We start from the raw sequence: 14,190 nt of genomic DNA, 5'->3' as shown, positions 1-14,190 counted from the left end.
ATCCAAACTGTATAATAAGAGTTTCAGAAGGTAAGAACAAAGAGAAGAAACAATTATTTTTAATTTAAAGGAAATTTCCCATAATGGCAGCACGACAATCAATGACAAAGAACGCAAACCAAGACACATAATGAAGCTTCAAGATATTAGGGATAAATAATTGTAGCTGGCTGGGTACAGTGGCACATGCCTGTAATCCCAGCACTTTGGGAAGCTGAGGCAGGAGGATTGTGTGAGCCCAGGAGTTCAAGACCAGCCAGGGCAACATAGTGAAACCCTGTCTCTACAGACAACGTAAAAATTAGCTGTTGTGGTGGTACACACTTGTGGTCCCAGCTAGTCAGGAGGCTGAGGTGGGAGGATGGCTTGAGCCCATGAGGTAGGGGCTGCAGTGAGCTATGACTGCACCACTGCACTCCAGCCTGAGCAACACAGCAAGATCCTGTATCAAAAATAAAAATAACAGTAATAATTATAGCTAATATTTTAGTGCTACTATAAACCAAGCACTAGTCTATTAAATATTTAATCCTCATAGTGATTTTTTTTTTTTTTTTTTTTTTTTTTTTTTTTTGGAGACAGAGTCTCGCTCTGTCGCCCAGGCTGGAGTGCAGTGGCCGGATCTCAGCTCACTGCAAGCTCCGCCTCCCGGGTTTATGCCATTCTCCTGCCTCAGCCTCCCGAGTAGCTGGGACTACAGGCGCCCGCCACTACGCCCGGCTGATTTTTTGTATTTTTTAGTAGAGACGAGGTTTCACCGTGTTAGCCAGGATGGTCTCGATCTCCTGACCTCGTGATCCGCCCGTCTCGGCCTCCCCAAGTGCTGGGATTACAGGCTTGAGCCACCGCGCCCGGCTCCTCATAGTGATGTTACAGAGAAAGGTAGCTATTAGTATTTTCATTCCATGAGAAAACTGATGCACAAAGAAGGGAAGCAATGTGACTAAAGATACACAGCAATTAGGTGATGGAGCTGGGATTCTAACCTGAAAACTTTCAGAGAAAAAAAAAATTCATTTGGAGGAAAATAATGCAGAATGACATTGAACTTATTAACAACACTAAATGCTAGAAGGGAGTGGAACAATGCTTCTAAAGTTCAGGGGAAAAATTATTTTCATTTTAGAATTCTGTATCCAATTAAATTATCAATAAATTAAAAGATAAAGCTGGTTGACATGTAGGAATTCAAAAAATTTGCCATCTATGCATCTTTTCCATAGGAAGGTACTAGAAAATATGCTCCAGCAAGAGAAAGGAATAAACTAAAAAATTCAGAAGATAGGAGATCAAATACAGGAAAGTGGCATCAGGAAGTTCCAAACTGACCACTCCGCATCAGGCCTAGAGAACGGTTAAGAGGAGAGTGAACAGAAAACAGAAATGAGCAAATCTCCAGAAAAAAATAGATTTTTTCCTATGTTTATAATTATGAAAAACTTACTGCTAGGTAGTTGACAGATACAAGTGAACATTTAGAAAAAAAATAAATAGGTAAAAACAGAACTAAGGATATGAAAAAGGGAGAAGGAGTACTAATTCCAAGATATACAAAGGACAGGAAAAAAGAAATGTAATCATAGCACATTATGTGATTAGTAAACAATATTATGGAGGTGTAATGTGAACACTGAATAGTGACTCACCAAAATCTGTTTTATAACTGTACTGTGAGTATGGCTGGGAGAAGAGAAACAAGGTGAAAGGGTGTGGGAAGACAGTGAAATCCTCAAGTACTATAACTGAAAAATAACGAAGAATGTTTACAATGGACTAATCAAGAAATTGCAGAATAAGCACATTACAGCAGGTCCCCAAATAATGTCATTTCGTTCAACGTTGTGTGATTATAATGTTCATGAAGAAAAAAAATCAATTCCCAGCCACAGCCATCTGTGTGAAGTCTGCACATTCTCCTCATGTCTGTGTAAGTAGGTTACTCCAAGTTCTCTGGTTTCCTTTCGCATCCCAAACATGAGGTGAGCTGGTGTGTCTGCACTGATCCAGTCTAGGAGAATAGTGGGGTGTGTGTGAGTATACCTTACGCCACATAGCTTACGCTGGGTAGCTTCCCACCTTGCGTCCTGAGCCTCCAGAATAGTTCTCCGGCCACCTACAACCTGAACTGAATAGGCCAGCTGGAGAATGAATGAATACAAATTATTGCCAAATAAAAATGTGTAAGGTATACAACAATCACTCAAATGCTTAACAACAAACACACAGCAACAAAGTGCTCAGTGAGCCTGCCAGATTTGTAATTGTTATGGAACTGTGTGGTGGTAGGAGGTGCTTCTTACAATTTTCGCTTTGCAAACTATTCCTTGATTTAACCCACCACCACGACTGCTGTCGCTCACTGATCCACCAACAATTGTAAGATAAACAATTATCTTACATTTCTTTTTTTCTAAGCTTTGTTTTTCTTGGAGTTAGTATTCCCACTCCTTTTCTCATTTCCTTAGTTCTCTTTGTAGCTATTTATTTTTTTAAAATGTTCGGTCATCTCTGTGAAATACCTTAATCTTTCTTAAATACAAGTACAGCTCATATTTATTTCAATGTTTAATATTAGAAGTATTTAAGTCTTTATTTGTAAGTTTGGTGATGCTTCTGTGACAAGAACTATGTCTTAGGAACTTAACTCTTGTTTATATCAATTATCCTATTGTAAAACCAGTTCCATTTTATATCATTTCACTTAAAGTCACAGTTTCCAAGAACCTATCAATGATGTTAAGGGAAGACTTACTGTTCTTAGAAATGCAGAGGTAAAATTCTAAATAAATAGCTAAAAGAGTTAAAAGTGAATATCTCTGAGGAGGTATTCTGTGGAGTGGGAAGTAACATGGCAAGGGACTCCTGATTTTCAGCATAAGCCTTTTATTGCATTTCCATTTTTAAAGTTAGTGTATGTCCTACTTTGATAAATATGAAAATTAATTTTTTGAACAAAACATATTTTGAGTTGTGCATTGAATAAAAGGACTATTCCAGTTTTAAGATAAATACACAGCAATTTAAGGAAAATAGAAGAACTAGGTAAAAACACACTGTAGATTTTCTATAACTCAATCACTGACCTCTTTACTAACTTATAAGTAAGACAACTTTATAACAAAGTCTGTTTAATTCATTTCTTCACTCAACAAATATTATTTACTGACCTTCTACAATGTGATAGCCAGTGCTAAGCACTGGGGATACAAAAATAAACAAAACCAACAAAATCCTTCCTTGTTGAGATGACATTCCAGTGGAATAAACAGATGATAGATAACTAAACAGAATGTGTATATATATATGATATAGCAGAATATATACATATATGTGTATAGTGATATGTGCTAAGGAGAAAAAACAATGAAGGAAGGGAATTCCAAATGTATAAAGGATGCCCAGGGAAGGCCTAAGAATGTGACACTTGAGTAAAGACCTGAAAGAAGGGAGAGAACCATGGGAATATCTGTAGGAAGAGAATGCCAGGCACAGGAAACAAACAAAACCCATGAAACAGGGGTGGGCACTGATCATTTTCAAGGAGACTAGTGTGCCTGTACTCAAGAGAGTTAAGGAAGAATGGTAGGGAATGAGCTCAAAGAGGCAGCAGGGAGAAGCAGAGATTCCATTTATATAAAGCCTTGTGGGTTTATAAGAGTTTGGGCTTTCACTCTGAGTTAAAAAGCTACTGTAAGGTTCTTTAAAAAATTAACATAATCTTAGTTACATTCTAAACAAAATCACTCTGGTGGCTATGTTGCTTCTAGACTGTGCACAGAGCAAGGGAGATCAGTTAGGGAGCTACCGCAATAATTTCAAGGAAGATGTGAAGATGGGCCAGGGTAATAATGAGAGTGGTAAGAAATTATCAAATTCTAAGTACATTTTAAAGAAGAGATGATGGGATTTGCTGATGCGTACGACTTGGGGTTCGTGAGACAGAGCAAGGGATCCAGTTTTTAGGCTAAGCACCCAGGAAAATGGAGTTGTCATTTAATAATCAAATTCTTTTCATTTGCTATTTTACTATACTTTCATAATTTACTTCAGTACCATAATTTCTTTGGATGAATAGAAGATACAACTTTAATCTCATGTCTCTCTCTAAATAGTATTCATGGCAAAATTCTAATGAAATACAGAAACAAAACTTCTGTGCTACAAATTTTAAAAATATTTTTAGTTTATAGTCACATCTTACACCTTAAAAAAATAGCTAAAACAAGTATTTTATAAACATAATAATTAGGAGCATCATAATGGAGTAGCTTGTATCAAATCAACCCTACCACCAAGAACCACCACAAGAAATGGATGAAGTACAGCCAGGTGCAGTGGCTCACACCTGTAATCCCAGCACTTTGGGAGGCTGAGGTGGGTGATCACCTGAGGTCAGGAGTTCGAGACCAGCCTAGCCAACATGGTGAAAGACCAGCTGTACTAAAAACACAAAACTTAGCGGGGCATGGTGGCAGGCACCGGTAATCCTAGCTACTCAGGAGGCTAAGGCATGACAATCACTTGAATCTGGGAGGCATAGGTTGCAGTGAGCCAAGATCGCACCACTGTACTCCAGCCTGGGGGACAGAGTGAGACTCCGTCTCCAAAAAAAAAAAAAAAAAAAAAAAAAAGGATAAAGTATGATAGACAAAACAACTGTTGGAAAGCATCTGAGAGCAATTAAGACAATTTAAGTCTTGAGAAATAAAAATCTTAGAGAGGCAAAGTCTATTAAGAAATGAGAGAAGCTAGAGATAATGGAATAAATATCTTTAAGATATTGAAAGAAAACAACTGCTAACATAGAATTCTATATCCAGTAAAAATATCCTTCAACAACAAAGGCAAGCTCTTCCTCTTCCCTTCCCCTCCCAAACAATTCATTTTTAAAGCCACTAGACGGGGCTAGGCAAAGCAGGTATGCATGTCCAGGTGGAGGTCAACTGGGTATGTCGAAGACAGATTGGAACCTGGCAGACAGCAGACATCACTTTAACCAAGGGCTCAAAGTTAGCATCACCAATAAAGAGAGAATAAAAATCACACGCCAATCACCAGGAAGCAGTCAAAAAAACATAGCATCACTTTGGTGATATATCTGGCAAAAACGTATAACCTGAAATTAATGAGGAAACTGTACAGACAAACCCAAATTGAGAGGACAATCTACAAAATTTTCAAAAGTGTCCTGTAAAAAACTAAGAAACATGTATCCTGTTATCTTAAAAAATATAATGTGAAAATCAAAAAAGATGATTAACTGTTCCAGATTAAAGATTTAAAATGCATAAATGTAACATATTATTGTGAACTCAATCTTTTTGCTACATAGACATTATTGGGACAACTGGTGAAACCTGAATAATTTCTTGGGAATTAAATGGTGATAATGTACAATGCCACTTTCCTGATTCTGATAGTTACGTTGTGATTATGTAGGAGAATGTCCTTATTTCTTAGTAAGAAGTACACACTCAACTATTCAAGGGTAATGGGGCATCATGCTAACAATTTATTCTCAAATGGTTCAGGAAAAAACTATTTGTATTATATTTACAACTTTTCTATAAATTTGCTATTGTTTCCATTTTTAAATGAAGGCATAATAAAGATGTGTTCAAACAAAAGCTGAGAGAATTTATCACCAGGTAACAGCACTAAAAGAAATAATAAAGTTCTTCAGAGACAAGTGAAATGATCCCAAAAGGAAGCAGAGTAAAAACAGAAAAAAAAAAATGAAGGGCATCAGAAAGGGTAATACTGACTCTTTAAAACACAATGCCTTGTGGAATTTAAAATCCTACAGGATTCAAGTATTTGATGACACAAAGTACAAAAACAGAATTTAAGGTAAGAAATATTACTAAGAGATAGAGGAACATTTAAAAGTTGTAATTCAATAGGAAGACCTAACAGTCCTAAGTTTGTATGTAACTAATAACAAAGCCTCAAAATGTATAAAACAAACAAACAAAAACAAAAAAGATCTTAAAGGAGAAACAGACAACCTACCATCACAACTGGAGACTTTTATAACATGTCTTTCTGTAATTTAAAAACGATATAGGAAAGAAAAAAGAACGTAAAAGATTTCAACAACATAATTACTCAGACATGAGGGGAAGTAGGGAGGAAGATTATTAACAGGAAGATTAGAGACAGTGTTAAATAGAACTATTCCAAAGAGATGCTGAAATCTGAAGAAGGCGAAGAACAGAAGAGTGGTTGTTTTGGAGGCACTCCAGTAAACCTGATTTCATCATATTCATCTGACCTTCAAATTTTCTACTCTCAACTCTCCTAGACCATTCGCCTCCCTGTCCACAGGGATTTCCACAGTTGACCATTTCAATGAAATAAAAGATACTACTAAACTGACTTGAAATTCTGCTCTCCCCATCATGCCAAACTTTATTGTTCACTTTACCTACTCCTAATTCAAGGCTTCCAAGAGTCTTAAAGCAAGACATGAAACTCTATTAGGTCCATTATGATTAGAAAGACACTTACTCTTCTCCTGGTGATTTTTTACTCATTGTGTGGTGGATCTAAATAGGGCAGGTTTCATGGACATGTTAAGATCCTCACAGAAAATGCAGTGAATATATACTATTAAATATTTTTTGCACTCCCCAAATTAAAGTATGTCTCTTCTATTTTTCTTCCTCAAGACACTGTATTTTCTTCTTGATGAAACTTTTAATTTTTGTTATACACTTGTGTGTTTAATGTCCACTGGACTGTAAGTTCATGAAGCCAGGAGTCTCAACTATCTTGTTGACCACTGCATATCCAGCTCTAGACAGTCATTCAACAAAATGGACACTTACTATGAGCTGGGCACTGTTCTAGATGCTCTGTATGTCAGTGCTTTGACTTACGGTTTCTGTTTGTTTTTTATTTATTCTCAATGCTTCAGTATGACTTATGCTTTTTTTGTTCTGTTTTATTTTGAGACAAAGTCTCACTCTGTTGCCTAGGCTGGAGAGGAATGGCACAATCTTGGCTCACTGCAACCTCCGCCTCCTGGGTTCAAGTTATTTTCATGCCTCAGCCTCCTGAGTAGCTGGGACTACAGGCACACACCACCACGCCTGGCTAATTTTTGTATTTTTAGTAGACAGAGTTTCACCATGTTGGCCAGGCTGGTCTTGAACTCCTGACCTCAGGTGATCCGCCCACCTCGACCTCCCAAAGTGCTGGGATTACAGGTGTGAGCCACCATGCCCTGCCCAGTATGACTTATGTTTTGAAAGAATTACAGGGCTGGCTGCTGAATTGAGAACCAGCTAGAGGCAGGGAAGTGAGGCTTGGAAACTACATAAGAGATCACTAAAGTAATGACAGTGTCTCAGACCAGTGTTGCAAGAGCAGTAGGGAAGGTGGTGAAAAGAGGTCTGATTCTAGATATACTTTGAATCTACAATTTGTTATGAGATGTGAGAGAGAAAAGGGAGGTAAGAATAATCCAAGGCTTTGGTCTGAGCAGACAGTGGATAAATTTGCCATCAAATGAGATAAGGAAAACTGTGAGCAAAACAGGATTCAGAAGGAAGATCAGGAATTTGATTTTGGAAACGTATGCCAGACACATAAGGGACCCTGAATAGCAACTGCACATTATAATCTATAATTTGGAAAATAATTTTGGGCTAAAGATACGATCTTGGATTATAATTGATATTTAAAGCTATATGACTGGATGAGATCATCAAGATAAAGAAGATATCAGAACGAAAGGCTAAGCCCTAAGCTACCCCAACATTAAGAGGCTGGGGAAGAAAGCAGGCAAAGAAGACTAAAGAAGGAGCGATCAGTGAAGAATGAGAAAAACCAAAACAGTTTGATGTCCTGGAAGCCAATGTGAAGAAGGTGTAGGAAGGTGAAGTGGATGTTCACCTATATCAAATGCTTCTGTTACGACAAGTAGAATGAACTCTGAGCTTCGACCAATGGACTTGGCAACACAGGGTCATTAGTGACCTTGAAGAGGAATTCTGGTGGAGTCATAAGGATGAAAGCACTCAAGTATTTGCTGACTAAATGAATGATCGTATTAATGAACTTTCTCTATTAATTTGTTCTCCTGGTCACCTAGATGTCAAACAGACTTGTCGGTGAGCTCTCTCTTTCCCTTGCCACTTTCTAAGTGGCTGTCTTACTGATTTACCTTCACAAACTTTCTGAAAGTACTTCCTTCCTCTTTAATTCTACAGCTTCTGTACTAATCTAGGTCCTTGAAGAAGACATTACAAATCAATGAAGAAAAATCAGACTCTTTGATAAATGATGCTAAAATAACCATTTGTCCATGTGAGGAAAAAAAGATACCTACTTTAAAACATATACAAGTTCTAGACTGGGCGCAGTGGCTCACACTTGTAATCCCAGCACTTTGGGAGGCTGACGCAGGAGGATCACCTGAGGTCAGGAATTCAAGACCAGCTTGGTCAACATGGTGAAACCCTGTGTCTACTAAAAATACAAAAATTAGCCGGGCGTGGTGGTGCATGCCTGTAATCCCAGCTTCTAGGGAGGGTGAGGCAGGAGAATTGCTTGAACCCGGGAGGTGGAGGTTGAAGTGAACCAAGATCGCACCCCTGCACTCCACAATGGGTGACTGAGCAAGACTTCGTCTCAAAAATAAATAAATAAGTAAAACATATACAAGTTCTAAATGTGAAACATAAAACTTCTGGAAGAGATATAGAATATGTTTATGACTTTTGCTTATTAAAGATTTCTTTGACATAAAATTCAAAAACCATAAAAGTGATATTAATTTGAGTGTATTAAAATTAAAGACACAATTAACAAGTAAAAACAGTGGCATAGGAGAACATATTTGTAACACATAAAGCCGACAAAGCAGAAGTATCTAGAATTATAAAGATTTCCTTCATATCAAATAGCCCTATAGAAAAATAGAGAAAAAGAATGAATGGGAAATTCACAAAAGAGGAACAAATGGGCCAATAAACTTTGATTAAATGTTCAACCTTAGTATCAATCAGGGAAATATAAAATTACAAAGAGGTACTATTCATATCCACAAGATTGGTTAAAATTTTAAAGTTTGACAATATCAAGTGTTGATAAGGACGTTAAAGAAATTCTTATATACTGCTTGGCATGATCCCTCTGGAGAGTATTTAACAACATACAGCAAACCTAAAAATACGCTTATCTTATGACCCAGAAATTGCACTGTAATGTATCTAGTATATCTAATGTAACCCTACTTAAAGTATTATACATGCACAAAGAGATATGTACAAGAATATTATTTAAAACATTATTTGTAATTAAACAAATAAAACAAGGAGTTTTAAGTTCTCAGAAACAAGCCAGATGACCATCAAAGAAAGTAAGTTTAAATAAAGAGTGTATTACAGAATGGACCACTATTCAGCTGTTTAAATGAATAAGCTAGACCAACATGTACGATTACATAGATAATCTCTAAGTCACTGTTAAATAAAAATGTTGCAGATGAATATATATCTCTTTATATAAAAATATTATTAACAAAAAATTTAATAAATGTAAAATAATATTGTTGTTTATGGATATATAAAGTATGGGTATGATACACTAATTCAGGATAGTGATTGCCACTGGGGAGGAAGAAAAGGAATAAGATTGGTGGACGAAAACACACTTATTAATTATATATGTAATCTTCTTAAGCTCAGTGGTAACACATGGGTATTTACTATATTATTCTCTATATTTCCGTATGCCTGAAATTTTAAAATTAATTTAACAAAATCAACATATTACTAAAGTACAACTTCTTCAGCCTTAATTCAAGACTCTCCATGGTATTATACTAATCGACTTTTCTAGCCTCTTCCTTCAGTATTTCCTATAGCAGCGTTTCCCAAAACTCAGAGACTTATATACTTCTTTCACTATTTTTGTTATGTAGCCATCTCTATCATGATTAATATTTTTCTTTTCATCATTTTTAACTTAAATAGCCTTGTACAAATCAATAAATCATATTTAATATGCCAGTTAATATAAGTATTAAAATGTTTGTCCTAGTGCCACCTAAAAACAACAAGTGTCACATTTTGGGATGCCCTGTCTTATACAAGTGGTTCTCAAATTTGACACACAAGATTGTGTGGGAGGCTTGTCAGAAATGGAGACTTTCAGGCCACACCTTTAGGGATTCTGATTCAGGCAGTCAGAAGCAGAAACCCTGCCTAATATGAAGCCTTGGCACCTACCAAGTTGGACTACTTGCCATTCTCTAGACAAACTCTCCACTTTCCTTCTATACTTTTCCTCTTGGTATTTCCTCAGCTTGAAGTAACCCTCTCTTTCCCTAAGCCAGTAGAAATTAAGCCTATACATTAAAGCTCTTCTTAAATATGACCATCACAATAAAGTACTTTGACTTAGATGTGACATCTCTCTCGTTTCAACCCTCTTCTTTCCTCTATCAATTTATTTCTATTTCCATATGAATGCTTATCATATTCAATGTAATATATGTCTACTTGTCTTATTCCCGCTACTGAAGTATAAATGTTACTTGAGGATGGAAGCTTTACACCTTGTTCTAAAGCAGAGATTGTATCCTGGTCATTTTATGCTCTGTATATGATAGTTATGCAGATACTTGCTAGACTGAATTCTGCTAAACACTGAATCAGTTTAACAATTTTTATTAATATTTTAAAATCATATAGCATAAGGAGTTATTCATTCACAGGGTATTACGAATTAAACATGAGACTCTAGACTAACAGCTTCATTTTCAAAATGAGAAAACTGAAAATATGTATCTTATATAGAAACAAATAATTTTAAGTTAATTTAATTTTTAAAGGTTAAAAAAAAATGGTCGAACTAAAACTGCCCAATTCAGTTTTTAAGAAAAAAAGGCAAGTGCTTAACTTATAACCTTCCAGGCAAAAGAAACTGACTGTGTTATTCACTGACATGGTGAGTTTTGGATACTGCTACAAAAAGCTACTCACTTAAGAAGAACAATATTATAACAGCAAAGTTAATTGATTCTTACACAATTCTCAGTACTTCCAAAAGACATTTCAATATAATTTCTCTTTACTTTAATGCATATTATTCTGATGCTCAAGAGTAATAATTTCTAAGTATTTTTCCAATGTAAAAACCACAACTGTCTTTAATTAGAAAATATCAATACACAATTCATTAATTTTGTTTTTTTTAATTTGGTAATAATAATCTGGTTTGTTTCTATTCTAGGAGTCAACTGCTTTACTGTTTTAAACATATTTTAGTCCAGATAGAAAATAAATGAATAGAAACAGAGAAATGGGACTTTTTAATGGAAAATGTTCATCAACATCAATAAATATCACAATAGCACCTGTATTTGTATACTTTAGCATACACATGATACTTTGTAAAGACAAAGAACTGTCAAATTAAAATATACAAATGCATATACTAATTTCCAGTAATAGGAGGAAAAATGAAAAATACATATTTTGTTATGTTCACCTGGCCTTCCATGTTGAAAAAGGAGAATGAAAAGAGAATAACTGTGAGAAATGAAGACTATGGAATGGTTCCCACATATCTCATTTGCTCCTTTCCTCATTCATTTTTCTGTCATATTCCTGTTAAATTTCCTCTTTCATATGGCAGATCAAGTAAACTAAATCTAGCTTATATGAAACATTTTATTTATCATTCCACTTTTACATTCTAAAAACAAAATTTCAACTCACTATATCCACTTTCCTGAATAAAATTAACTGGAAATAAAGCAGTAATAAGTTACTATTATACATAAGCTCCAGTTAAGAATTCTGAGGTCAGGAGTTCGAGACCAGCCTGACCAACATGGAGAAACCGCATCTCTACTAAAAATACAAAATGGGCCAGGTATGGTGGCACATGCTTGTAGTCCCAGATACTCAGGAGGCTGAGGCAAGAGAATTGCTTGAACCTGGGAGGCAGGGGTTGCGGTGAGCCGAGATCGCGCCATTACACTCCAGCCTGGGCAACAAGAACGAAACTCGGTCTTAAAAAAAAAAAGAAAAGAATTCCCAAAAATGACTAGTATTGGTCTTACTTACCATAAAATGATAGCCTAACTATTGATACAAATAAAGAGAGCTATCTATGCTTACTTCTTTAAAAAGTAGTCTTTTTTTCCTAAAGTACTAAATATAGATAGCTATTAAGGTTCCATAAATATTCTAGCAGTACTCAAGGACCAAAAAAATGTAGAAGTATAAATGTAATGAGAAGAAGTTAAATAAACCTCTTTCAAGGATCCTATAAGTAGAATAGATCAGATTAGACAAGCTTATTGGAAGGTAAAAACACAGCTCATTTGATAAAGCAGTTCTGAGAAATCCAAAAATACCATTTCTCTTTTTAAAAAAATCAAAGAAGCACTTGGACTAACAAGAAATAATGCACAATTTGGCTTGATCAAATACTTCATTAATTTTTTTCCTACCCCTAAGGGATTGCCCTTTTAAAATCTTCTTCAAATAGAATATAACCTAATTGCTTGCACCGGTCTACAGTTTGCAAAAGGATTTTTATTTCAACAGTGCCACCTAGTGGACCAATCACTACTTTCAACTGGTCACTAGTTGATTTCATTTGCCTCAAACGCTAAGATTCCTCAAATAGCTTTTTTTTTCAGTTCACAATGGTCCTAATAATATTAACATTCAAGAAGAAATTTTATAAAAATATCATAATTTACAGGTTTTTGCCTTCTGACAGTCTGTCTCTAATAAAATTAGGTCATTTACAAATACAATATTTTAAATAAAGGTACCTTGGTGATTTCTTCAGAAGCTCGTTCGAAGTCCTGAACATTTCGACAGTAAAATCCTATTGTACAGCTGGGATCCATTTTTCGAAACGCCATCTTTTTGGGAGAAGGGCAGTGGAATGTCTGTAATTTTTAAAGTTCTTTAGGGTTAATGTATTTGATAGACAAGTATATATAAAACTATTATTTAAAATTTCCTATCTAGCTTTTTCCCATCACTATAAACATGATTTTCAAATGGTGTTTTAGTTCAGCCTGTGCAGATAGTCCTCCCCACTCTGCAAAACTATAAAATACAAGAGCCAACTTTTGTATATATTTAATTCACCAAATTTCAACCTTTTGTGACATGAGTGCCATTCTGCAAAAGTAAGGAAGCGTGTCAAAAGTGGTATGCATTTCTAACACTTGAAAACACGAAAAAGATATGCACAGCCTAGTACAAGGCTTGGAATTGAGTTAGTCATTTCTATTAAAATGCAGTTAAGTCTGTTTTGTTGGAGATTTTGGGTAATGTTTATTAACCTTTTAACAAGGACATCAAGACTTTTTAAACAAATACATAGATTCAGGTAAATGTTCTATATTGATATAAAAATAGGTCAACTTGAGGGTTTTAGCAATTCACACAATTAGTACATAACTGCATATTCTTCAACTTTCTCTTTGAGTGTGCTTTAATTCTTGTTTCTTCTCAGACAACAGGCTGGAACAGGTGAAACCATTCCATTACGGTCCTTGCTCTCTTTCTCATCAGTCCTTTTGTCTCTTTAGTTCACTTTTCTCCAACAGACACAGTGCCACAGATATAAATGGGCTGGGGAGGCTGCCCTAGTTTCTCTACTGTCTTGCTAATGGATTTGGCTAGAGTTTGGCATCTTTAGGGAATACAAAAGTAGAAAAAGGGCAGAATATAAAAATAATCATTGCAATCTTTTTGTTCTTCACAATCACACCTTAGTACTATATTTAAAAAACTTTTTTCATGCTTAAATGCTTTGCCTGTCCTTAAAAATCACTGATGTGACCAAGTCTTTTTCTGTATGTAGAAAAAATAAGTTTGTGTTAAAAAGAACGTAAGACGATATATTCATATTTGTATAAATAAACTAAGGATATACAAAAATTAACAAGTTTGTGGGAAAGGGAGAGAACTGGGCAGAAGGGAGACAGGCGTGGGAAATATTTGAATTAAAGAACAAGCTCAATTAAGAAATAATCTAGGAGCTGGGTGCTATGGCTCCCATGTACAATCCCAGCTATTCAGGAGGCTGAGGCAGGAGGACTGCTTGAGCCCAGAAGTTTTGAAGTTGCCGTAAGACAAGATCATGCCACTACACTTCAGCCTGGGTCAGAGGGCAAGACTCCATCTCCATTAAGGGGAGGGGAGG

The 14,190-nt window shown here is 35.7% G+C and overlaps 1 protein-coding gene across 2 annotated transcripts in view; it reads right to left on the bottom strand.

The window, feature by feature from the left end:
- ATG4C (autophagy related 4C, cysteine peptidase) overlaps window positions 1-14,190 on the bottom strand; it is an 85,114-nt gene that overhangs the window by 11,570 nt on the left and 59,354 nt on the right. For both annotated transcript variants that reach the window (XM_011988936.1, XM_011988937.1), the window contains exon 10: window positions 12,803-12,922. In XM_011988936.1, the coding sequence (XP_011844326.1) occupies window positions 12,803-12,922 (120 nt within the window). The remainder of the gene's footprint in view (window positions 1-12,802; window positions 12,923-14,190) is intronic.

The sequence above is a fragment of the Mandrillus leucophaeus genome, unplaced genomic scaffold, assembly GCF_000951045.1.
Source record: "Mandrillus leucophaeus isolate KB7577 unplaced genomic scaffold, Mleu.le_1.0 Scaffold341, whole genome shotgun sequence".
Lineage (NCBI taxonomy): Eukaryota > Metazoa > Chordata > Mammalia > Primates > Cercopithecidae > Mandrillus > Mandrillus leucophaeus.
The sequence above is the reverse complement of the archived record's forward strand: the minus strand, read 5'-3'. Positions and strand labels throughout refer to the sequence as shown.